Source organism: Bufo gargarizans, chromosome 4 (genome assembly GCF_014858855.1).
Source record: "Bufo gargarizans isolate SCDJY-AF-19 chromosome 4, ASM1485885v1, whole genome shotgun sequence".
In the NCBI taxonomy this organism is placed as follows: Eukaryota; Metazoa; Chordata; class Amphibia; order Anura; family Bufonidae; genus Bufo; species Bufo gargarizans.
Genome location: NC_058083.1, coordinates 280,355,588 through 280,382,185, shown reverse-complemented (window position 1 = coordinate 280,382,185; position 26,598 = coordinate 280,355,588). Strand labels below are relative to the sequence as shown.

General features: G+C 42.0%; 1 protein-coding gene across 2 annotated transcripts in view; it reads left to right on the top strand.

Moving 5' to 3' along the window:
• EPHA7 (EPH receptor A7) overlaps nt 1–26,598 on the top strand; it is a 162,928-nt gene that overhangs the window by 2,152 nt on the left and 134,178 nt on the right. For both annotated transcript variants that reach the window (XM_044288966.1, XM_044288965.1), the window contains exons 2-3: nt 2,194–2,258; nt 4,220–4,889. In XM_044288966.1, the coding sequence (XP_044144901.1) occupies nt 2,194–2,258; nt 4,220–4,889 (735 nt within the window). The remainder of the gene's footprint in view (nt 1–2,193; nt 2,259–4,219; nt 4,890–26,598) is intronic.

The following is a 26,598-nucleotide window of genomic DNA, read 5'->3' as shown; positions in this document are numbered from 1 at the left end:
GTGTCACCCACCTCTATGTACTTGAGTCTGCGGTGGTCTCTCACTCCTCAAATTAATAGTTTTCACACTGTGAAGTATTAAGTGTAGTAATATTACCTGTGTGATATACTGTTAGATATTGGTAGTATCAATATACATAATCTGTACATTAATGTGTAGTAATAGTAATATTACCTGTGCGCCTTTATGTGTAGTAATAATTGTGTGATCTGCTGTGCTACATACAAAGGGGGGGGGGGGGTCATACTGCGTACTCTGTGAGGTCTCACATGGGGGTAGTAGTACTTTTAGTACTAATGCAACTATTTTTAAACCGGTGTTGTGGCCTTGTCTCCAGGGCAGTAATTGTCATGCCCCCTGACATGATGGACCGCTTTCTATACATGTGTGTGTTTCTACCTGGACGGATCTGATTGTATGCAGAGTAGTCGGAGTATTAGTAGCGTATATAGTATTTGGACCATTGATGAAGAGAGGGAGATGGTAATGTGCCGTTACAGCAGGTCTCCCATAGCTCCTGTGCTTGTTTGCAGGGAAAGTTCCAGGCATAGCCTGTAGAAGGAGCATAGTGACCACCCAGAGCACCCCACCAGGACACAACGTCTTCTGCAGGACACCGCACCCTGCCTCATGGGTGCACTGTATCTACACTCCCACTAGACCATGATACTTCTTTCCAGCCTTGGGTGTTTGTAGGTAACAGCAGGGTTCATGAATCCATTCAGCAGTAAGTTCATTATGAAGCAGATGGGACTTCTGGTGACCGCTCCTCAACCTGTGGCCAGGCTGTAATATAACCTGGTCATCAGAAGTGATTGTAGTCCCACCTTCCATGTATGATGAGAGTGATATACATACATGTGCCACAGTCCCTGCAGGTGATGCTTGATATAGAGGCACAGTGCTTGTGAGGGCCACGATGGGATGAGATGTATGATAAGGTGAAGGCACATTGAGCGTTGCCTGGAGCTGTATGAACGCATTATGCAGATCACAGCTCGGTGTCAGCAGTGAATGATCCAGCCAAGCAGGACACAAGATAAGGAGAGACCGCTGCCTTTCCTCCAGCAGCTTTGTAGTCCTGGGAATAGGGGTCTGTGCAGAAAGATCCGTCTCCAGTGCTCGCAGGCAAAACATATCCATGTCGTGTCCTTCTGCTTGAATCCACACGTCTCATTGTAGAACCGTTACACCCGTGTGCTGTGGGGTAACGCCGACATGCAGCCAGCCACACAGCACATAGTTTATGGAATATACAGAAGTCTGGCAGACCGGACTCCTTTCTTAAAGAGGCAGGCACACAATATAAATTCTGTCATGACTGAGAGGTCTATCACTCTGAGGGCCAGCATGAGCCAGACAAGGTGTAGACAGGATGCCAGCCTTAATCTAGGCAAAGGCATGAAAGTGTGATCGTATGACGTCTGGGAGACTTCACATGCAGCGTTTCCGTAGGCTTTCTAGCTCTCCATGTGGCACATTTGCTCCAGGAGCTAAGCCTGATATTGCTGAGTAAAGTAGATCAGAAGCTGTGACCATTAGTGTGACAATATACCCGGATCGCAATTTTACTGCCTATAGGTGACGTCCCATTACAGATATTCCATACAAGGGTCCACAATGCTCTCAAAGTAACACAAACAAGAAATAGTTTACACCAGTAAATTCCCATAGTACAAATTGGCTTTATGTTCCGCCCGGTAGTGGTGGAAGGCCCAGTGCCATGTTCTGGTGAAAATTCCTGGCTCTTCACTTCACCAAGCTAAAGATAGGCAGCCCTGAAAGGTAACAAACGGATGATGGTGAAAAAAGGCAAGACGATGACAATCGTGGATAAAAATCGCATTTTGTTTAAGACTTAAAATTTATAAAAAAGGGATAAGAATGGAGTGGAGTGCTGTAATAAAAAGGAACATTAATATTAGTATATAAAATGTAATGTACATATCTAAAGACAAGACATAGCCAGAAGTATACGAGGCAGGCGAGCCGCCCCGCAACCTCAACATGCTTCCTGCACACAATTTATTTTCATCAAACAGGAATTTACCCTTTTTTTTTATTTTATATACCATTGGTGAATGTATACTGTATATACCGTATATTATTTTTTATTTTTTTTACTTTATGTGCATTTTAATTGCTCTTATCATGTCGGGTCCAGTAATTCTCCCCATAACTCTTTTCTTGCAGTTATTTTGCTGGATTCCAAAGCACAACAGACAGAACTGGAATGGATCTCCTCTCCATCCAGTGGGGTAAGATTTCTTCCTTCCAGTCCTAAGAGAGACGTGGTCAGGGCGGGCAGCAGACCGGAGTAGGGAATGCTCAGGCGTTAAGAAGGTTTTACATTTCGTACAGGGCGTAGGGAAGGGGGTCTCTACATCAGAACCAAATGTTACCTGTGAAAAAAGCCTTTCGGATTTAGTTTTGTATTGGCTTACCTTTGTGTCCTTCCCGCAACCTCCGAGGCTGGGTGCCCCTTCACTCATTAACGTGCTCCTCACATAGCGCTTCAGTACTTAGGAAATAATTACCGCTGGACAGAAGATTACCTGTCAGCTATTATTGTCTCCGCCAGTGAAGAAGACCTGGGAACTGGCCTTTAACCGGTTTAAATATCATGATCCGCACCATTGTAGAAGCCGTGGACATAGCTGGTGCAGATCAAATCTATTATGTGTTACAACAACCAAAAGATGAGAAGGGCTAATTGAACACCTTATTTTACTTTAGTTTTGTCATTTACACCCTTAATAATTAAATAGACAAGGAATATATGTTTCCCAGTGTAGAAATGTAACAAATAGGCAAGCATTACTATGAAACTGCAGTATGTAATCATCTGGGTAGCCCAACAAATAAGCCGTAAACCCACAGTGACCTGCCATTATTATAATTACATGTTATTGCTGTTTGGGCTAGCTGCGGGTCACATGTTCTCGCTATCAGATCGCTGGGGTGCCATTAGCTGCCCCCTAATACTCTAGCGTCTTCACTTCATTCTAGGCTTTTCCCAAATTATTTGTTGATCTTCTTACAAAGTTGCCTATAAAATGTAACGGCCATGTACACACCTCTCCAGTGTCCTCCATCAGTGTGTGTGATGCTGACCCAAAGCTGGGCTTCTCAGTGGAACCCTATCTATCTATATACTGCATATTTATCTGTCTGTATATCTCATATCTATTTCTTATTTATCTATATATCTACGGTATCTCATCTCGATCTGTCTATCTAATATATGTCTCGTATCTATCTGTTTTATCTCGTATCTATCTATCTCTCTATCTCAAATCTATCTATCTCTCTCATATCTATCTCTCTATCTCGTATCTATCTGTCAATCTCGTATCTATCTCTCTCATATCTATCTCTCTCATATCTATCTCTCTCATATCTATCTCTCTCATATCTATCTATCTCTCTATCTTGTATCTATCTCTCTATCTTGTATCTATCTCTCTATCTTGTATCTATCTCTCTATCTTGTATCTATCTCTCTATCTTGTATCTATCTCTCTATCTTGTATCTATCTCTCTATCTTGTATCTATCTATCTATCTTGTATCTATCTATCTATCTTGTATCTATCTATCTATCTTGTATCTATCTATCTATCTTGTATCTATCTATCTATCTTGTATCTATCTATCTATCTTGTATCTATCTATCTATCTCATATCTCATCTCTCTATCTCGTATCTATCTCTCTATCTCATATCTATCTCTCTCGTATCTCTCTATCTCGTATTTATCTCTCTATCTTGACACGTCCACGTTCCTGGTACTTGTACTATTCCTTTCTTCTGTTTCCGTCTCCACATATGACTGTGAAGTGCTGCACTACACCAGCATGAGCAGAGCTGGCTCCTGGCCCGTCTGTCATTGTCATTTTCCTGTCCTCTTTACACATTTAATAAAAGTCCATCATCAGGTTTGCTTCCTGAGCAGGGAAATGTTGAATTTGTTAGTGTTCCAACCAGTTACCTTCATAGCCCATTTCTGACAGAAACTGCATAGATTTTGTGACTAGTAGTAACTAACTGTACTTCATGACATGGCTTTGTATACTGTAGCTGGAGGTCTTCTCCTGTCCGTCATCCGCATACCGTCCGGGGTTTAGGTAGAAGTCCTATAGCTGGAGCGATGAAAATGTCGCCCAAGTAAACAGGGCTTGCTTTGTTACATGGCTGATATGACTTCTATCTGTTTTCAGTGGGAAGAAATCAGCGGTTTGGATGAAAACTACACACCTATTAGAACTTATCAGGTATGTCAGGTCCTGGAACCCAACCAGAACAACTGGCTACGAACTAACTGGATATCTAAAGCCAACGCACAAAGGATTTTTGTGGAGCTAAAGTTCACTTTAAGGGATTGTAACAGTCTTCCTGGTGTACTGGGAACTTGCAAGGAAACCTTTAACTTGTATTACTATGAAACCGATTACGACACTGGCAGAAACATGAGAGAAAATCAATATGTGAAAATAGACACTATTGCCGCAGATGAAAGTTTTACCCAAGGAGATCTCGGAGAGCGCAAAATGAAGCTGAATACAGAGGTTCGGGAAATTGGCCCCCTCTCCAGGAAGGGATTCTACCTGGCATTCCAGGACGTCGGAGCCTGCATTGCCCTGGTCTCAGTGAAGGTCTACTACAAGAAATGCTGGACCATCATTGAGAACTTAGCCGTATTCCCTGACACCGTCACTGGCTCCGAATTCTCCTCCTTGGTCGAAGTAAGAGGGACATGCGTGAGCAACGCTGAGGAAGAAGCGGATAATTCTCCCAAGATGCACTGCAGTGCGGAAGGCGAATGGTTGGTGCCCATTGGAAAATGCATCTGCAGAGCGGGCTATCAGCAAAAAGGCGATACCTGTGAACGTAAGTCTGAGCGGTAAATCCAAATGATTAAGAACTGTTTTTGTTAATGATTTTCTGGTGCATTTATGAGTGGTTTAGGCTTTTTCTTATGACAGAATCAATAAGGAGTGGACTATAGCTACTTCTGCCATCTGGAAAGTTTCTCCGGGGTGGACTGTAGCGTTAAGGCTTTATAAACCTTGTAGTGGACTGTAGAGATAAGGCTTTATAAACCCTGTAGTGGACTGTAGTGTTACGGCTTTATAAACCCTGTAGTGTTGCAACTTTATAAACCCTGTAGTGGACTGTAGTGTTGTGGCTTTATAAAACCTGTAGTGTTGCGGCTTTATAAACCCTGTAGTGGACTGTAGTGTTGCAACTTTATAAACCCTGTAGTGGACTGTAGTGTTGTGGCTTTATAAAACCTGTAGTGTTGCGGCTTTATAAACCCTGTAGTGGATTGTAGTGTTGCAACTTTATAAACCCTGTAGTGGATTGTAGTGTTGCAACTTTATAAACCCTGTAGTGGATTGTAGTGTTGCAACTTTATAAACCCTGTAGTGGATTGTAGTGTTGCAACTTTATAAACCCTGTAGTGGACTGTAGTGTTGTGGCTTTATAAAACCTGTAGTGTTGCGGCTTTATAAACCCTGTAGTGGACTGTAGTGTTGTGGCTTTATAAAACCTGTAGTGTTGTGGCTTTATAAAACCTGTAGTGTTGCGGCTTTATAAACCCTGTAGTGTTGCGGCTTTATAAACCCTGTAGTGTTGCGGCTTTATAAACCCTGTAGTGTTGCAGCTTTATAAACCCTGTAGTGGACTGTAGTGTTAAGGCTTTATAAACCCTGTAGTGGACTGTAGTGTTAAGGCTTTGTAAACCCTGATGAGGTTGACGGCCAAAATAATGTAGAATTACAGTCGGAGGGAAGTTCAGCTCTCATATCAGCTACATGCAATGGAAGCTATTTGAGCCTGCAGAGCACAGCTTCTCCAAGTGCATACCTATAGAGGCTGATGTAGCAGAGCCAGCGTCGTATACTGATTCATCTTCCAAGTGACTGTATCAGGGTGGCACATGTAGTGTTTCTTATCCCATGTTTATGTGCTGTGGGTAAGGCTACTCAGTTTTGCTCTAATGAATTCTGAATGGATAAGTGTCCGTCTGATGAAACTGAGCCAAACGGATCCGTTCTGGCACACAATGTAAGTCAATAGGGACGGTTTTCTATGACACAATCTGGCACAATAGAAAACGGATCCGTCCTCCATTTTACTTTCAGTGGTGTTCAAGACGGATCCGTCTTGGCTATGTTAAAGATAATACAAACGGATCCGTTCTGAATGGATGCAGACGGCCATATTATCTGAACGGATCCGTCCATGAGGAATCCGCACAAAACGCGAACAAGTGAGAACATCAGGGCGGTTTTCTAGAATCTGCCTTCCACCCACCAGGGCATGTTTCCTATTCCCACAAATAGCCTTTCAGTGTGTCCGATACCCGGATTCCTGCAAGGGACAGTTTGGCGCTATTTAACTGTACAAGTAGTGGTTACATTCTCCGAGTTGTCCTCTGCCAGGACTTTAAAATATAGCAAATGAAGCTGAAAATTCATGGAGAGCCATCACCGGGCTCTGGCAGGGCCCTTTTACATTACTTGCTCCACGGCTGTAGACGCTAACTGCCATTTTCTAATCCTCGGGCAACTCAAATGACTTTCTTTAATAAGGTTTGATGTGTAATTGCTAAGCGCGGGTGGATTCCGGAGCAGTTGATCAGACACTCCAGCGGCTCAGCACAATCCACTTTAACACTTGTAGCGGAGAAATTGGAAGTTGGAAGTATAATCTAGTTAGAAATAGAGGTTATAGGTTGCCCGGGCGTCTCGCACAGCACTGTGTCTAAGCTTCTAATGGCATTAAAGGCAAGGCTTCCCGGGATAGCGTCTCCTAAGGAACAGCACATCCTTCCGTAGCACTGGGGGGGCAGGAGTTGTTTGCAGCCATGTAAAACAAATGCACTGAACAAGCTTCCTTGAGCAGGGCACTTCATTTTGAGCAGCGAATATGCCTGGGCTGTCATTTATTCTGGAGTGTTGCACTGTGTTTGTTTGCTACAATAATTCCCTTCCTTGGCTTGCATCCCAAGCAACTGCAGAGAAAATGCCTTGCAGAAGAAACATACATCAGCTTCTGCCGCTCCTGAGCCTGGCAGCCTGACCATGAATTCCCCACAGCTATGATGGAATACTTGACTTGCCAATGCACTTGATCACGGATCCCCAGATTGGTGTACGCTTACTGCCCTCTCTCTTCTAGCCAAAGCTTTACCCAAATCTCAAACGCCAGAGAAAAACCTGAAAAAGCCAGATCATTACAAGCCGCTCTCAATCTGACGGTATGAAATGAGTGTATGCTTCATTATTAAACCATTAGCTGGCTGACGGCCCTGACATTGCGCAGCCTCTTGCCGTCCGTAGAGTGGGCGACTTGACGTCCCCTCTTGCTGAAATCTTTGATTGATAGCTCAGCTAGGCTCGTCCTAAATCCCTGCAGCGTTTAGGCACTGGATACCGTTGTACGCTGCCGGCAGAGCTCGCGCGTTTTGTGCTACATTTCCAGAGATTAGTTTAATGAATGCGGTCCCCCTGCCTGTTTCAGTAACTTCTCACCCGGGAGAGCAGGCGTACCTCTCGACATCTTTATCAAGGCCAGCAGCTATAGGTACAATGTATATATCGCAGCGCAGGAATTAATTTGCCGGAAGCGTTAATAACGCTGCTTCAGTCGGTTCACGTTTCCTTCTTAGCGGGGCTTGCGGAAAAAAATAAAAATAAAATGTAGAAAAAATTATTTCAAGTTAAAAATGCCACACTGTACGTTTGCACCGTAGGTTCCCCATCCCCTTCCCATAATTCCTAAATAAGACATCCGTATTCTGTAGACCATTCTGCAGCACGTTGCACCTCAAGGCCAGTAGGTGAGCTACAAAGCCTTCTATTAGCACACCCTAATCTGCCCATACATTAAATATGAGCACAATGTGCGCCTCTCTAACAGGGGCTGGATAAACGAGTGCTTGGCTCCCTTTCATTGCCGGTTATTAAACACACAGATGAGCATTACGGCTCTTGGAAATACTTCTTTCAATCAAGTCGTCAAAGCATCAGCGATGTAATGATGAGCTTTAACTAAATTGTACTGTGATTTAATCATTCAGCGTGGAAGAGAAAGGGAAACGGGGCTTCGGTTTCCTTCTTTTATCCTGAAAACAGAGAGCCGCTGTGAAGGCAGAACTTGATAGGTGCACACAATAGGGCAAATTGTTCAGGAGCCGAAGGCTTGTGTCATTATTCCTAAATCCACCAACTGGCAGCATGTGAACTGGATTTATTCCGTCTGAAACCCCTCCGTACCCTCTTTCTGCAAATTATATATTTTAGTGTAAACAGCTTTAAAAGTCTCTTAAAGGGCCACCACACTTTTTTTTTATTTATAAACCACCATATCAAAAGTCGTACTAGTTTTTACGTCTTTTGTGCAAGGCTTTTTGAAACACAGCGGGGAGGTAGTAAAGAGGACAGCTAGAGGCAACTTTGCTTATATACACTTGGTCACCTAAAATGAAGAAATTGCCTGTAATGATAAGTACGTGTTACCATAGGGGCTGACACCCAGCTTTTCTATACCCTTGAATGGCTGAACTGTCACTGATGAATCGGGCCACCATTTGACTGCTTATGGTAACCCAGTGGTAAGTACTGTTACCTTGTAGCGCTGGGTTAATATGTGAGTTTCCTCTTACACTTCAAAAAGTGTTTTTAGGGTGGTTTCGCTCAAAGACAAACACAGATTTTTTTTGGGGGGGGGGGGGAAGCCACTGGGGGAAGCCACTGCAAGTTTTTTATATGTAGGTTTTTAAGCCAAAGCTAGGAGTGGATCCAGGAGGATGGAAAACTATAAGACCTTTTTATATTTTATTTCTTTGCCTAAAAAAAAAAAAACACCATAAAAAAAACTACCACAAAGCTGCATTAAAAAAAAGCCTTATGTGAACCCACCCTAAGGGTCCATTCACACGTCCACAAAATGGGTCCTCATCCGTTCCACAATTTTGCGGAACAGGTGCGGACCCATTCATTTTGAATGGGGCCGGAATGTGCTATCCACATTTTCGGATCCGCACTTCCGTTCGGCCAAAAAATAGAACATGTCCTATTCTTGTATGCTATTGCGGACAAGAAAAGGTATTTTTTATGAGAGTCCCAGCGATGTGCGGTCTGCAAAATGCGGAACGCACATTGCCGGTATCCGTGTTTTCCGGATCCGGAAAACGCATACGGACGTGTGACTGGACCTTTAGGTTGCTTTCACATGTAGTTTTTTTGGTGGCATTTTTTTAATGCAAAAACACCAGCTCTGGTTGTTAGCTATGGGAAATATGAAACGCAGGACACACTAATTTGATTTATTTTTGCTATAGGCGTTTTTGTTAATCTGGTGCCGTTTTTTTTGTTTTTCTGGCTTCCTTTTTTTTTTTTTTAAACCCAGCACTTTAGATCTTGGCATTTTCCAGGCTTTTTGAAAACTACTCCCTATAGGGGGGAAAAAAGCCATGTAGAAAATGCTAGTGATAAAACACACAGTATGCAACAGCCACCAGAAAAAAAAAATGCCACAAAAAATAAATAAATAAAGCTTTTGTTTACTCTGGGGCTTTCTTTTAGGCCTCATGCACACGGGCGTTGCCCAGCCATGGGTCTCAATCCGTCCCGGCCGCAACATGCGGTCCCCAATGCACAGAACGGCCGCACAATGGCCGTGTGCATGAGGCCTTATAGGTAGGAAAATAACAGAGCCAAATTCATGTGTGCAGACCCTTATAGGTTAATTAGCTTCTGAGGAAGTTGACCCTTGTGTGGGTCTGATATATGGAAAATTAGAATGATACGACTGTCGCCAGTGGAATCACAATCTGTACAGTGCGGCAGAATATGTCAGCACTATATAAGCAGAATAAATAGATAATAAACTAAATAACCCTAAAATGCACTTTACATAAGATAAAGAAATAAGAAGTGTAGAAATCAGTGTGTCTCATTCCATTTTATATAATATATATATATATATATATATATATATATAATTATATAATATGTGATTTTTCTGTTGTTTTGTTTAGTAGACTAATTTACTAAGTGCATTATTTTGTATAACATTACAAGGTTGGCCAAAAAGATGCAAGCCAGAGGCACCCTGGTGCCAATCTGACTTTAGTCTCTCATCAAGAGCTTTTATGATATCGGTAGAAGGAGACCTTAAAAGCAAGGATGTGGATTGCAGAGGTGGTAGTCTCATCGGACTCCTCCAGTAATTATGTGTGTGTGTTTGGGGGTGGAGGAGGGGGGGGTCTGGTACAGGATTTCAGTTGGGGCCCTGGTTCTTCAGGTTACTGCTCTGTATCAGTATTATTGCAAGGTGAATTGACTGCCTCTCAGTTGAGGTAGGGGCTCATGGATAATCGGAAGACTATTTTGACATTTTTACCTTTTGATACTTCACTTTGTGTAACAGGTCCGTCCACTTTAGGTGCTGTTCACGTGCATACACATTCACATACCTGAATACCTAAAAAATAATAATATCCTGATGGGTAATAATGGATTGGGTATAATCTGTCAGATGGATCATGGCGTATATGCCATATTCCACATCTTAGGTCAGCTATAAATTTGACCCCACCATGTAGTGCTGCAGTCTGTGGACACATGCTTTAGGAGATATATCGCTGCCATGACCGCTTTCACTTGAATGATGCAAATACAAAAATGTTATCACAACACATGCCCATATATTGTATTGCCCAGCGCAATGTAAGGATGCCGTCCAGCACTTTACACTTATTGGCACCTTTTATAAAATTTTGCTTCAAAGCATGATGTTGTGTAAAAAGGCATACAAATAATTTGTGGGGGGCTAAACTGTTGACCTAAGCAGAGCTTGAGATGTTCACCCCCTCCAAAATATACATTTCAGGATGTTCATATTCACCAGAGCTCCTAACACCAATATCCTCTTGAAGGGTGTAAATATTCGTGTCGCAGAGCTGGCATGTGGCCTGATGAGGTGATTACATGTGCAACTGCTCATAGTCACTCTTTATGTGGAAAAAAATAATAAAAGACCCCTAAAATGTTAGTCAGAGCGCACATATCCTCTCTAAATCGTAGAAGTGGGTGATAACATGGAACAAAGGTTATGTAATCTCCCAATCCGACAGAGGAGAGAGAACATGCAACACAGTCACTAGTCTCTTCTCCTCTCCCACCGCAAACACAGAGGACCCGAAAGTCCACCTTTTCTTACTGCTCCCCAAATAAGATTCTGGGCTTCAATGTCCTGCAAAGGTCTAAGCTCTAGCTACCACATTCTTGCCATGGCATAAATTACATATACCCTTGGCAGATAAAAGCGTGTAATCTTTTTTAAATCTCATTTATATCTTTGTGCTATGTGTTTTCTGCTGCTTTTCACCTATTTTTCACTGGTTTCTATTTGTACAGCTTTTATCTTTACCTTACTGCAATGCTGCTTTACTGTTCCGGTAATGAAAATGACTTCTCTTCGGAGCTCTGTTTGTTCAGATATATCTTGTGGTAATCCTATATATGTAAATTCTAACATTTTTATCTTTGTACCTAAATATACAAACTTGCAAAGAGATAATGCAAAACTGGAAAGGACACTGAACACAATTATGTGCATTTTGAAGGACATTTAGCCCTTGGACATCTGTTTTGTTTTTTTCCTGCTTGTGCCAGTGAGTGATGCTTTTTTAATGGCATTTGTACGTTGCGTTTTTGTACTGATGTATTTTCTCCATACTACTTTACAGAGGAAGTGTCATGCTTTCCTATTGAAAAAAAATAAGGAATACAAAAAAGTCCATATAGTGTAGTAACACATACTATATGGACAAAAACACCTGTCAGGCAAGTCGGGCATTTTTTGAAGGCCAAAAAAAATGCACAACACAATACTATGCTTCAGCAACCTAGGGGTTCTTCACATGCAGTTTTGATCCTGGTGTCTTTGGTTCCCCAAAAAAGGCCTGACTTTTTGGAGATATTTTTGCCCATATAGTATATTACATCCCCCCCCCCCCCCGTAGTATTGCATGCATCCTATGTGGAGCTTTATGAGGAAAAAAACATAGTTAAAGGGAATCTGTCACTTCAATTTTGGACCGTTATCTACAGTAATACTTGAGTAGTACTGTAGATATGGAGCCCAGGTCACAATTTTTTTTTTTTCCTACTGCCCCCATTCTCATGCTGTCGGCACACAGAGCTGCATTGATATGCATTGTCAGGACTTCACTGCATACACACGAGTCCTCTCCATTATGTTAGAAATACACAGCAGTCCAAGACTGTGTATTTCAGTGTATTTTTCAGTGCTGGAGAACCGGGGACAGTAGGAAAATAAAAAATAGTGATCTGGACTCCTTATCTGCAGTACTACCCATGTCCAAAATCGAGGTGACAGATTTCCTTTAAATACTTCCATGCAAAAAGCGGCATTAAAAATGTCAGCACACATTACATATGCATATTTTTTTTAAAGCTGGAGTAAAAACAATCGAATTCTGATGGAGAAAAATGCTGGGCAATAAAAAATAAAATTTCCCGAAGAAAATACAGCCGTCCCCCACTGATCAGCTGTAAGAAGAAGTTGCAGCCCTTTATGAGCATGCAGACCTCTTACTAGGCCATGTGACATCACGTTAATCGGTCACATGGCCTACGCACATTTCAGTTCAATTCAAGTGAATGGAGCTGAGTTGCAATACCAAGTATGGCCACTATCCAGTGGATGGCGCTGTAATTAGAAACCTGTAAGGAGGCCGCCACGCTCACCAGAGCTTCGGTGAACGCCACAGCTTCCTCAAACATCTAAATGGGCAGGGTTGTCAGGAGTTGGACGACTGCGATTTCATATTGAGGACATATCCCGAGGATAGTCCTTTGGTTTAAAAATTCTGGAGAACCCCTTTTCTGTTCCATCATTTCTGGCCTTGGCTCAAAATCTGCGTGAAAAAAAAATAATATGTGGCTTTTTCCCCAAAAAACTATGGGCATCATTTATGTACAGATATACGCCAGCTTTGTGGCATATATCTGGCGCAGATTCTGTCGCACACCATTTTGCAGCAGAGTCTATGATTTCTCCGCGTTCACGGCAGGTCTAAAAAACTAGGGGTGGATGGAGAAGGGCCGGCAGGTCCGTCTCATTCATAATTTTCTACACATGTTTTAGGCATAGAAAATGCTCTAAATGTAAGACGGCAAGGAAGCTATCTTGCATTTAGAATTGCGGTGGAAACGCCGAAAAAATGTATGGCCAGCGCTGTAAATAACTTTGGTGATCCACCGCCAGCGCAGGGCCTTATTAAGACTGTCGTCTTAATAAATGTACACTACGGTATAGAATATACATTAATAAATTAATAAATGTTTGTCGATTCTTAAACGGTTAAACTGAAATCCTGAATGTTCGTGTTTCTCTTCCTCACTTCTGTTTGCTGGGACTTCACATTGGAAATCTGCTTTAGCTGTCCCTGAGCACACAGAAAAGACGAGGGAGAACAAGGAGTTACCTGTGAGGTTCTGAAAGAGAATAATGATTATGCAGGGTGAAACCAAGAACTCACCAATGACCACAAAGCTCTAGGCTCTACCTAATATATCTCTTAACCACCCAACAGTCAGCCTAAAATTGGAAAAACCCTTCTGAAAATGGCCCTTTTTATTGTAGGTTTTCAATTTATGTCTAAAATACAGTTAGCGCACAGCTCATGTGACTCTTAACAATTTAACCCCTTAGTGACATAGTTAATTTTAGACTGTGTGTCAGAGTGGTAGATGCCCCTTAATAAATTAGGCACATCTCTGGCACTCCTTTTGTCAGAAACCCTAGCTGGCGTAGAATTGATCTATAACTTACACCAGTTCATGGCTTCCGTTATAGTAAATATGATGGGATGCAGAAAGCTCCGCCCCTCCTGCTAAGCCCCACTTTTTTTTTGCCACTTTAGAAAAGTTTGATAAGCTCATAAAGTCGCAAATTATGATGCAAGTGTGCTGTGTGCAACTTTATTTTTTTTATGGTGTAATAGCTTTGATAAATGCTCCTTGTAGTGTATTAAATAACTTTTACTATTTTATTTTTAGGTGTGGAAGATAAAAAACATCAATTTTAACTTTGTTAAAGGGGAGAGGGCTGATTTAACCCTTCATTTCTTGGGCGCTGTAGATAGAGTTATGGGTCTGGTCTTGTTCAAAAGCTGACAACCTGGCGCTTTAAAGCAAAACCAGGATTGCAGAATTATCTCCTATACATCGGGAGATATTGGCTTTAGAAATCAGGTTGGGAGTAAAAGCAGATCTCCTCCTACAGGGCCAGAGATATGAAGGGTTAAAGCATCCCAAGCCCGCCCACCCCCCCCCCCCATCTCCCCCCTTTTGCTGAACCTCTGCTCCGGCTCAACTGTTAGGTCCTTTTCTCAAAGCTCAAGTAGAGCTTGGGCAAAAGTGTTGGGGAGTTAAAGGAGTATTCTCATCTCAAACATTTATGGCATATCCTGTGGCTACAGCTGTCGTCTCTGGGACTCGTGCCTATATCTAGAATAGCCTCTCCTAAACTTTTCCTGCCTGGAGGTGGTTGGGACTATGGAAACAACCGAGTGGTCTGTGCTACTCAGTTTTCATGGCATCCCTACAAGTTAATACATATCACAAGTTACGGCGACAGCATTAGCTTGCTCTGTTGCACAGTTTCTCCATCTACTATTCACTTTAATGGGGACCATGAAAACCTTGAAGCATAGATTATATGGCTCTTTTCTTAGTCCAGACCATCTCAGGACACTGCATTAAGAGGAGAAGATGTCCAGGGTCTGGCTCCTACTGAGATGGGAATATGCCCTCAATTATTAAGATGTTGCACTGTCTCACCCTGCCGAGTCCTTGTGAGACTTGTGGGAGAAGGAGCACTCAATAATAAATTGACCTGTTGTGTGTAGGGAAAGACTTTGATCAAATCTTAGTTAAAACAAGGCTGGCTAGTAACAGGTATTCTACCTATTGTGGGGACTCACTCTGGTAGACAAGACAAGCTGACGCAGTATAAAGGCATAAACCAGTTTGTAACTTAAAAACTTCAGTGTTTTATTCACACTTATGGCAACAAAACAGTACGACAGTCTATTTGCAGTTTTGGTGTTCCTTCACACCTAGACAGTTCATACAGCAAAAACAGTCACCTTTTTTCCTGGGTGTTAATCCACACCCGGTCGGCATAGCACAGGACAGAGCAGTCCTCCCGGACTCAGGCGTCCAGCAGGCACAAGGCTCAGATTCCACAGAGATTGACGAGCTCCAATGTCAGAGAGAGATGATCACTACCACCTAACACTGATGTTTTTTATAGGCCTCTAAAAACTTGGCCTAGAATGTAGGGAGTAGTCACCCACCCAGCACTTTGGCTACTCCCAGTAAGAGCCGTCCCGGATCAGGTATTACAGCTATACTAAATAGCAAGGTGTCAAACAGCAACTGAAACTGGCTCTTACTCCACCAAGGCCAGGAACCTCGTGACACATACCTTCCGTCAACGACTGTCCCTTGCGCCTTCCTACACTATCCAGAAGCAGTAGCAAATGTGCTCTGCCTGCACTGTTCTGCATGATGACTATGTTGCGTGACCATGGCATAATTGCCATGCAGAAGGTTCATTGCAGACTTGCTCTGGGGTCCTAAAGTGCTTTTATTGTAGAGTATTGCACATTCTAATTAGAATTGGCCATACAGTAGTTTTCCATTTTACCCCTGTCGCTAGTACTTAATGTGAGCAGGAAATGGTTAACGTAGACAAGGCAGCCATGCTCCTGCAGACTATCAGGAGAAAGTCCACGAGTAGCATTGTAGCAGAGCCGATTTTCTCTTCTTTGTTTGTTTTCTAGTGAAGTGTGCAAATCAAATGAATAATCCACGTTTTAATCTCCTGCTGATCATCCCACCATTGTAAGCATATATGAATATGTAAGCAGGCGAGGCCCTCTTATTATTCATAATCAGTCAGACGCAAACTGACGACAGGAATCCCAGAGAGCCGTGACATTGATTGATAGACACGCTGTGAGACTACGCACGGGCCATTTAGACACATAACACCACAGTCGCCCAGCAGCCCCTAAAAAGCACCATGCCAGGCATTCACTCTTCTACACTGAAGACATTTGACATTATGGGGGGGGAAGGGCATGCTTTCTTCCGCTCAGTTGCCATATGCTACTACAAGACTGTAAAGATATGTGAAGGATCTTTAGTGGTCTACGTTGTATATAAATTGAGACTTCCACAGATTTGGTAGCAGCTTGATGCTTGTAAGTTACACATGAATTGAAACCACTCAAGTGGGATTTTCGAGACTTTTTTTAACTGATGACCTTTCCTCTGGACAAGTCATCCGAGGATGGGTCATGAGTTAACAAAAATGCCTTTAAAGCTATGTTCAGACACTATGTATTTGCCATGGAACTTCGAGGCTGACTGGTCTGTAGTTGGACTGCTTCCGCTTCGCAGTTTTCATGTGATTTTATAATTTTTTCTGGCGGAAACACATTTTTAAAATCTAAACAGAAGATATTTGCGGCCCTGTCGATGACTGTCGATTTCCCATGAGAGGCGGATGTGAACATACCCTAACGCTTGCTTAAGGCAAATGTTAATTAATAGCTGCTGCAAGTAAAGTCCCCAATGTGATACCTCTCAAAATAGGTGTTCCTCCATGACCTATGCATGTGCTACAGACAGTGTACCCTGATCATCTGTTGGTATTGTTAGAGGTGACACATGATTCATTAACAAGGTAACAGTCAGTACTCTGACAAAAAAAATCACAGAAAAAAATAAGATAAAAACATCCTGCATGGTATGATATACAAATCTGCGGATGTCCCTGGCCATATTATTGAAGAAAACCACAGAAATAAGATAATAATGCACTTAGTAAAGTAGATGCAAGCATTATATATGGACAAAGTCCTCACTCTGATATAATATCTGAGACACTTAGCCAATATATTTTGATCAAAACACATCTGAGCCCACCTACCAAGCGCCAAGGTGGTCTCAGGTCAGGCGGGTCCTACGCTAAACCTACCTAAGCCATTGGGCTTCTATGTTCAGGAGCGCAGACGCCGCACATATGGTGTGCTGCTCCTAGTCACCTCCATGTGCATCAAGCAACCAATGGAAGAAGGAGCAAGCACAGCCATATGTACCACCTAATTAAGGCGCTCTATTGTATAGGAAGGGCAAAAGTGCAGAGTCAGTACTCTGCAGAAAACATTCACTATGGGTAATGTAGGAAGCATACGCAAAGGTGAGGGACATTGTAGACGACCTGGGTCTGTATTTAGATGATGTCCGATTGTCTGGCAAGTTTAGGCCCTATATGGAAATTATCATATATGGAAGCAAGTTCAGACGGATTGTTATATATAGTAGGCAGCTAGCAGAAACTGCACACCCGTAGTATGAGCAGCAGAAGCAAAGCACATGGTATGGAAGTATTTACAAGTATAGGGTGTAACACCAGTGTTTTCTCTGAGCTTTGAAACTTGCATTGTTATACGGTAGTTTATTTAGCCATATACTCTACATAGCCCAGCATAGGAATTTAGTGATTATTGACAACCGATGCATGCAAGTTACATTTAGTCTTGTTTGTCCAAGCCACCTGTTACTTCTAGTAAAAAACGGAAATGTAATAGGTAATCTTAAAGGGCAGCAAATGTTATAAAATACAAAAAAAACAATACTCCCCTCTCCAATCCCACGCTTAAGTAACGCAGAAGCCTCAGCGGCCTTTGTTTGTAAGCAGCCAATCAGTGACCTCAGTGGTCACGTGTAGTACCACTGGTGCCACTGCTGTGCTATGAGAACCATGATGTCCGTCGTATGGCATGTGATTGTTGAGCCCACTGAACCATAACCGGGGTGACCTATAGATGTGCACTGCACTGGATGTTATTTTTCTCAAAGGTCGGATAAAAGGTGTAAAGTAAATGAGACAATTAGAACTTTGTGTTGTGTAACCAATAACGTATAGATATTTTATTAATTAGTTTCTACAAAACGTACCAAGAGTGGATTTCGGCTACTGTTCGGGGGTCAAATGTGATAGAGGAAGGGCTATTGTGTAACCTGTATGTCTTAGGGATGCTGCTATGGGCTTTTTGCCACAAGGATTTCAAATGTCCTTCTTTAAGTGTTGAGCAGTTGACTGTGTTTTGAGATGAATCTAGACGATTGACAGGGGAGACTTTAGGCTAGGGCTGGTCAGAAAGACCTTTTTGGTGTGTAGCAGGAGACATCTCATGGCATTGTGTCTTTTGTACACCATTTATGGCCCTTATGGCTGTATTTCACTTATAGGTGTGTCCTTTTACTCCTCATGCACACGACCATATGTGTTTTGTGTCCAGAAACTGCGGATCTGCCAAACATGGATACCGGCTGTGTGCATGCCAGTAGAAATGTCCTATCAATGTCCAGAAATTGGACAAGTATATAGTAGCTTTAATCTTTTTTGCAGGACTACGGCACAGACATATGTGTTGTCTGAATTTTTTTGTGCCCCCCCCCCCCCATTGCATTGAATGGGTCTGCATCCGATCTGACCAAATATATGGTTGTGTGGATAAGATCTTAATATGCATCCTTTAGTCTTTAAGATGCAGAGGATGCTCCAAAGTTCAGATGGAAGGGAATAAAATGACTGAAAGGGATCTGAGACTGGGAGCAGCACTTGTTGTCTTCTATCTGATCTGCACGCTTTCCCTTCCTGTCGCTCTCGGCGGCATTGAGTCACTATCATGCTTACACAAGCGCTATCCATCACTGTCACACTTGCATTCACTGTCACTCAAGCAGAAATGACCAATCACTGTCACATTAATTGTTATATATTGTTCTCACATATAAATCAATGGATCCTGAGCAGACACGTCTTGGGGTTTATATAGGGAGGCAGAGTATACGGTAATAATCACTATAATTGCTCATAGTCCCTGAAGATGTTTCCATTCCCTTCACCCTTCCCATCCTCGCCTCACGCGTAACGTTCTAGAACACATTTAAAAAAATGTTTGTCTAATACATTTTTGGGTTATTTTGGGTAAAAACTGAGGCAATAAGTGGCTTTGAGGTGAACTAATCATGCCCATGAAGGTTGTAAGGACTGTTTTGCCCTTGGTTCTTGCTTTAGTATGGAAGTGGCGAAGCCAAGGTCACAGAAAGCAAGCTTCTTCAATTTAATTTAGGTTCTGGGTATGCAGAAGATATTGCATTGTGAATTGTCACAATTGATATTACGAACAGTGCTAAACCCTGAATAGCAATTTTCTCATTGTTTTCCTGATTTCCCAAGCAGCCGTGTAAGATTTTATATTACAGAATGCAGCTTGGTTTAGAGAAAAATGTTATTATTTTATGTCTTAATTATTGTTCAGAACCTACAATAACAATAAAACAAATGGAGGTTGCCTCCAGTCTTCTCACCATTGGTGGGAGCCGCGTTTCATTTCGCTACACATTTCATGTGGATTTTAGGGGCCTAAATGTATTAAACGCCTGATTTATTAGCTCAGATAATATTACATATCAGCCATGAGCTGGGATAGTCAGCCACGGGGAAGGCATTATTGTGGTTGCTTGCAAATAGCTGACCCTGCTAATATTACTTTGAATGCCCCTTGCTGTATTTGTTGTGCCCTCCATAAAGGCTATATATATATATATATATATATATATATATATATATATATATATATACACACACACACATCTATAGGAATTCATTCTGCATATTGGACTCCCCTGCCTGCAAATCTCACAAGGAAGTCAAAGACTGAGCGTACTGGAAACTGTGTTCGACCAAGACTGTAATAGAAGTGGCAGTATAACACCACCCTGCGAGAGGCTATCCCTGCCTGCACAATGCCCTCTATACAACAGGGACCCGCCGACAGGTTCTCTTTATTGCAGAGCCTTCACAGATATAAAGTGACCCTTTGTGATATAAACTACCACTGCGAGGTTCTATCATTTACAAAGAAAACACAAATTCTATTTAAGGTGGAAAAATGTGTAATCATGAGAAAAAATATATCCGCACATGATCCAACAGACTACAGATTCATCTATACATAGTAACGGCACAGAATGGCATCATATACTAACATACAGTTGGTATTGTTCATGTAATAAGGCATCTGATAATCAGACCCAAAATTTAGAAGACACAGAAGAAACGTAACTAAACCTTAGGGTGGTCTTACGAACTTTTTTATGGCTGTTTTGTTTGTAAAAAAAAAAGCATGAATTTTTAGCAGTTTTTACAAGTTCCCTCCTAAAAAGGGGGAAAAAACTTTTTTTTTTTTTTTTAATGTCTGGACATTCTTCATGTAGGTTCTCTACTTTTAATCCCAATTTTTTTTTTATGCCATACCTGGCCATTTACTGTGATTAATGAATTGACACAGTCCAGTCAGCTATCAGGTCACCGCGAAGCTGCATTTCTATAGTGTTACATCCTCATATAGGTCCTATATTCACTTTGCTGCCATATACGTATAAACCACAAGTCATTTGACTGCCTTTGGCCGTATTAATGATGCCACGCATCATTATATAGCTGCCGCAGTGCCACATACAGTTGTCGTTGGCTCGGCCACCTCCAGCCCAGGCAGCCACTCATCTGGCCTTTGGGCCGGCAGGTATAGAGTGCTGCCCTGGGGCTGCACTGAATACGTTAATCTGTATGTTAGGCACTTCTGGATTTTGATAGAGATGAAGTGTTCCTTTCCTAATGAATATGCATTAAATGAAGTTTTCGTTCCATGTTTTTGTATTGCAGAGAAAGAGATTATTACCCAGCAGGTTATCAAGTGATTAAGCATGATCGCGAATCAGATGTAATTATGCACGAAAATGAAAAATGATTAGAAGTGATATTCACATTTGATGTAAAATGCGTGCGAATTGTGTCCAGATAAAGTAGGACTAGATATAAGATGGATGCAGCGTGTGTGACGAAAGGGTTAACTTCTCGAGGCTAAGCACATATCACTTTCTCTCAAATGCCACGGGGAACCTGAGATAAGTGGATAGACATTTTCTGTGTCGATGTGGTGTTCACATGTCCGATTGCATACTTCCCAACAGACAGCAGAGAAGCAATTAAAAAAAAAAGACATCTGTGCCAAGGTTTAGCGCGCCAAAGAGGGCAAGCTCTTGTGCTTAAGAAGGATAGAAAGCGATCGATGGAAATGTCGGGACCTGTTAGCACCAATAAAGCTGAAGACCACTGGGAGCTTGGAGAAGGCCTTTTGTTGTAGAGATACTGAACTGTGGCCTGATAGGGGGGAAAGGGGTCGGGCTGTGCAATCATCCATCTTCCTCAGTGGCAGCTCTCTGTCACATCAGCTGAACAGGGACATCTCTATTGTTGACATCAGGCCATTCTGGACCAAGTGTAAATTAAGTTAATATTATGTGACCTTATACAGAGCCAATAAAAACATACATGTCACCGAGGTAATAATGGCATGTGACACTTCAGAACGCAACTGCCACTAGCTGCTATGTGTTTGCCTTGGAGCCATAAACAAAGAAGCATTATGCCATAGACGTCCTATGATTTCCTTAATAACTGGAGCTGAAATTTACCTCTTTGACCTTAAGATTGAATTATAAATTTGCATGTCATTATACGTATGCCTTCTATATTCACATGGGGGTTAATTGGATTACTCTAAGGAGAAACGTTATCCTTAAAAAAAACAGGCGGGGAGAGTCATGAATACTTATGTATGCGCAGGTGCAGGCTTTCCGGCACATTTGCAATCGCGAAAAAGTTTCAGCTTTATAATCAGCACCGTTTTACATTTAGTGGGAAAATGCAAAGCATAATATCATAATTTATAGAAACTTTGTGTTCCTTGGATAGTAACGATATGTAAATGAGGCCGTCTGCACATCAGTCATAGGAATACAAAGTCTAGGCGGAATGTGTACAATGTGCCTGTATTTGGGAACAAAAGTCACTTTCTTACAAAGAAGTGTTTTACCACTCCCAAGAATGTTAATGTTCACCTTTTATGTCAGTGAAGTTGAGATGCCTACAGACATATATGTTTTGAAGCTTGAATCAGAAATGTGGTGGAGCAGGGAGAGATTGTCAGGACCCTGGTGTGGAGGACCTAATGTGACCAATGCTCCGTTACAGGTGGGTAGCTGCTCCCAAAAACATATAGTAAGAGCGCCAAAGCTAAAAAGGTAGATCAAATTTCCAACAGCTTAAGGCCCTGTTACACCAATAGATAATCGCTAAGATGATCGCTAACGAACGTTTGTAGTAACGCTTGTTAGCAATCATCTGGCAATGTAACACTGCCGCCAATTACCCGATAAACAAGCAAACTCTCGTTCATCGGGTAATCGGGATCTTTTAACATGTTTAAAAATCCTTGCTTGCTGGCGGTGTAATAGGCGCTCTGGCGAGTGATGGCATTAATGATCGCTCGTCTCTATATTGAGGAGGAAATCTCTGCATGTAATAGCAGCAGATTCCTTCTCTAGCGAGCAGGCAATTGACGGGAGGGAACGCTTCTTTCCCGATAATCGCCTTTAGAGAAGGTTCACATCATCGTTTCGTTTTCCGTTCTTCTGATCCGTCAGATGAACAGACAACAACAACTACAAAAGAACAGATTCTTTTATTTTGAGCCTTCCGTTATGCTCCTTTTGCATCTGTTTTAGCCATTTCCGTATTCCGTTATTTTAGTCCTTCACAAAGTACTTTTTCTTCTGTCTATAATAACAGTTCTCATATTTTTTTTGTTTTTTCTGTGCTTCTAACAGATCTGAAGAACTGACTACCAGGTAGAACAATTAATTTTTGGCCTGCGTCAATGACGTTTCAGGCAATGGAAAGGTGGACGGTAGGGTCCATCGGCGGAATTTGCGGTAGAAAGACCCATGAAGCACTAATTTTCTATAGTATGCCTCTTCACATTGGAAATGCTGCGGATTTTCAGTCCTGGTTTGCCAGTGGAAAATCGGCAGTGTATTACAGTAGCTGCAAAACGACAGTATTTGAACAAATATTGCAGGAAACTGTCCGCCCATACGCTGACATGCGGTGTGGATTTAAAATCTACAGCACGTCTCTTCATTCTATGGATTTTCACAATGCTACAATGCATACGGTAAATTCTGCAACACATATACATATTGATATTAGCAGACATTATATAATGTACTTTTCCGTTTCCTAATACATTCATGATTACATTTCCATCTTATGATAGATGTATGAAGAATAAGTGAACAGTTTGGCAGAATTATTTTTTTTAAACATAACTTTGCAGATTATATTTTGCTTACATTGAGATTCGTTCTATAGTCGCAGTCATATAGTATTCTGGCTGAATTGCATCAGAAATGAAAGATGCATACTGCTTTGATCTCTTGCAAAATATTTTAAAGAAAATCAATGAAAAAAAAATGGAAAAAAAGCTGCTAATGGTCCCCCTGCCCTCTGATGTCGTCCATTACTGTTTTTCCTTCTTTATAAAAGCTGAGCCAAATACACTAATGTGGAAGAAGCCGTACTCTCTTACTCAGTTTGTACTATTGATCTTAGATGTTTCCAAACTGCATTGCAGGTTTACTTTAAATGTCACTATACAATCACGCTTTAATAGAAAATACCATTGCCTTCACGAGGCAGCAAAATGTGCTGTACCAGCATAAGGTCCTAATGGTTAGATATAATAAATGCAGCTGGCACATTGTGTCTGTTGGGTATAATATTATCTTCTATGCAAATGTTTTTTAATTTAACAAAAAAGCTACATGGGAGCAAATTTTTCTGAGTTCACATCACCGTTCAGCCTTTCCGTTCTCCTGCTCCGTTTATGATGCAGGACTTTTGTCTCCGATTCAAAAATCTTCCTCTGAGTGGAAACATAACGGACCCCAATATAGTCCATGGGGTCCGTAGGCTCCGTTCGGCTCAGTTATGTGCCCAATCGTCCTTTCCGCTCTCCTGCTCCTATAACATATGACAATTTTTCTTTTAGACAACATTAGACACATGAAGCTCTTTAAATTTTGTCAAAATATTACTTTTATATACTTGTTATGGCGCCCCCTATCAGAACGTCCACAGTGGGTTTCTGGGATTCTTAATATTTATGACCTATCTTAAGGATAGGTCATCAATTTCAGATCAGCGGCTGTCCGACAGCCAGCACCCTTGCCGATCAGCTGTACGGGGAGACGGCGCGCAGTGCGCACATGCCGTCTGCCTTCTCTCTTACTGAGGGACAGGCAGCAGTAGGCAGGAAGAGAGAAGGGAGACTGCACGTGCGCACAGTGTGCACCTTTTTACCGTACAGATGATCGGCGGGGGTGCTGGATGTTGGACCCCCACCGATCTAATATTTATGACCTATCTTGAGGATAGGTCATCAATTTTCAAAAGCCCGGACAACCTCTTTTTAAGTCCTGGAGAGAAGAAGCCACTTTTAGGGTGGTGATTCTTATGGGCTGGCATGGGCACCCACCAACTCTGTGCCAGAGTATTTGAGCTGTGGGACTGAGCTACTGAGCATGTGTGACCACCAGCACTGGACACACTAGATCAGGGATCAGCAACTTTCGGCACTCCAGCTGAGGGGAAAGTACTACTTCCAGCATGCAACATGCTCGGCTGTTCTTATGACTCCCATAGAAGTTAATGGAGCATTCTGGGAGTTGGAGTGTCAGAGGTTGCTGATCCCTGCACTAGATAGAGGTTTCGGGAGTAAATCAAAGAAACAGAAGGGGGCACCACAAATATTTTGTAGGAACTTTAAAGGGGTTTTCTGGAACTGGGGAGAGATTAAGTATAAAACTTTCAATAGCAGAATCATGCTACAGACGTCACTTAAAAGTTAGTTGTTCCCAGAGAACCACTTGAAAGGGTTTTTCCAGGCTTTTATATTGATAGCCTATCATTAGGAAAGGTTATTGTATCTGATCGGCAGAAGTCTTACTCCTGGCACCTGAAACACAAATACATTGTGTAGTGGATAGAGCTGATTACGGCAGCACTCTTTCCGTTTGCTTAAATAGAATCAGCGCAGTAGTAACTAGCTCCACCCACAACACCGTGGATGGATCAGTGTAGTGCCTGTTTCCAGCGCCGGAACTGCGGAAAAAAGCTGATCGGTCAGGATGCTGGGGGATGGGCCCCTGCCGCTCAGATATTGATAGGCCAGCAATGTAAAAGTTCTGGAAAACCCATTTACAAATGATTTCAATTGAAAACTTGTTTGGGCAGTCTTTGTTGGCAATAGCAACCGATCATAGTACAGCTTACATTTTTATGGCCATTATAAGGCTTGCAAGATATGCTATGATTAGTTGTGACAAAGACATAGACTTTGACGTTTTTTTCTGTAGATCTAAACATACATTTTTGTTTCATTTTTTTTATCTCAATTGGGATAAATTGTATAAGAACAATTTGATGCAGTGTGATTGGTTTGATGTATTTTTCAGCAGGCTGTACTGTGCTTTATGTATGTTTTGTCTGGAAGCAATAGATCGTTATTATTTGCATTGCTTGTGTCTCTGATGCTGTTTCCTTTCTATTTGCATGTTGTAAATTCTAGAAGTGAGGTTTTTGCTTTTCTGCTGTTTGTTTGACTATTTATGTGAACACGTAATCTGTTTTAAAGGGGTTGTCCAAGAGAATAACATATATATGGACATGTTTGGATTCCGATTTAGTTTAACAGAGGAAGGACCCGCAGGAGCCACATCTAGTGCCCAGGACACAATCGGATCCCATCTTGTGTGATCAGGAATGCTGAACAGAATCTGTTCTTGGCTGGAAATCTGTAATATAAGAAAGACAGGTTTTCCTACTGCTCACGCTGTATCTGAACTACACTGTGAAGCTCTAGCCTCAGGCATCAATATGTATATGAGTCCATATATATTTACTAAGCCATGGATGGATAACATACTGACAACAACCCAAAAAGTTAAGCTTCAGCCAACAGTCATTTTCACAGACTCCCCCACTAACATTCCCATCACGTTATTTCTATGTGAGGTACATTTGGTTATACTTATTTCAGAGGGTCTTTATTTTACTTTTCCCATTAGTTCGTTTCATGTTGAAAGGCCTGTAATTTATAGTCTTTTAGGGCTAAAAAATAAAAATTACTTTTTTCATAATTTTTGCTTTCTTTGATTCCCCATTGGTGCTTCTGCTAATTTCTGCTGCTGGTGGTGGCTCTTTACAAAATCACACTTCTTCCTTCTCTGGCAGCTGACATTATAGTACTTTCTTCCTTGGAAAAGAAGTCTTCTTAGCTATAGGCCTCATGCACACGACCATTGTTCGGGTCCGCATCCGAGCCGCAGTTTTTGCAGCTCGGGTGTGGACCCATTCACTTCAATGGGGCCGCAAAAGATGTTACTCCGTTCTGTGGCCCCGGATCCGTGGTTTGCGGACTGCAAAAAACGGAACGGTCGTGTGCTTGAGGCCATACTGTCATTCTTCTGCATATGCTTTGGTCCTTCCTTACAGGTGGGGCAAAAAA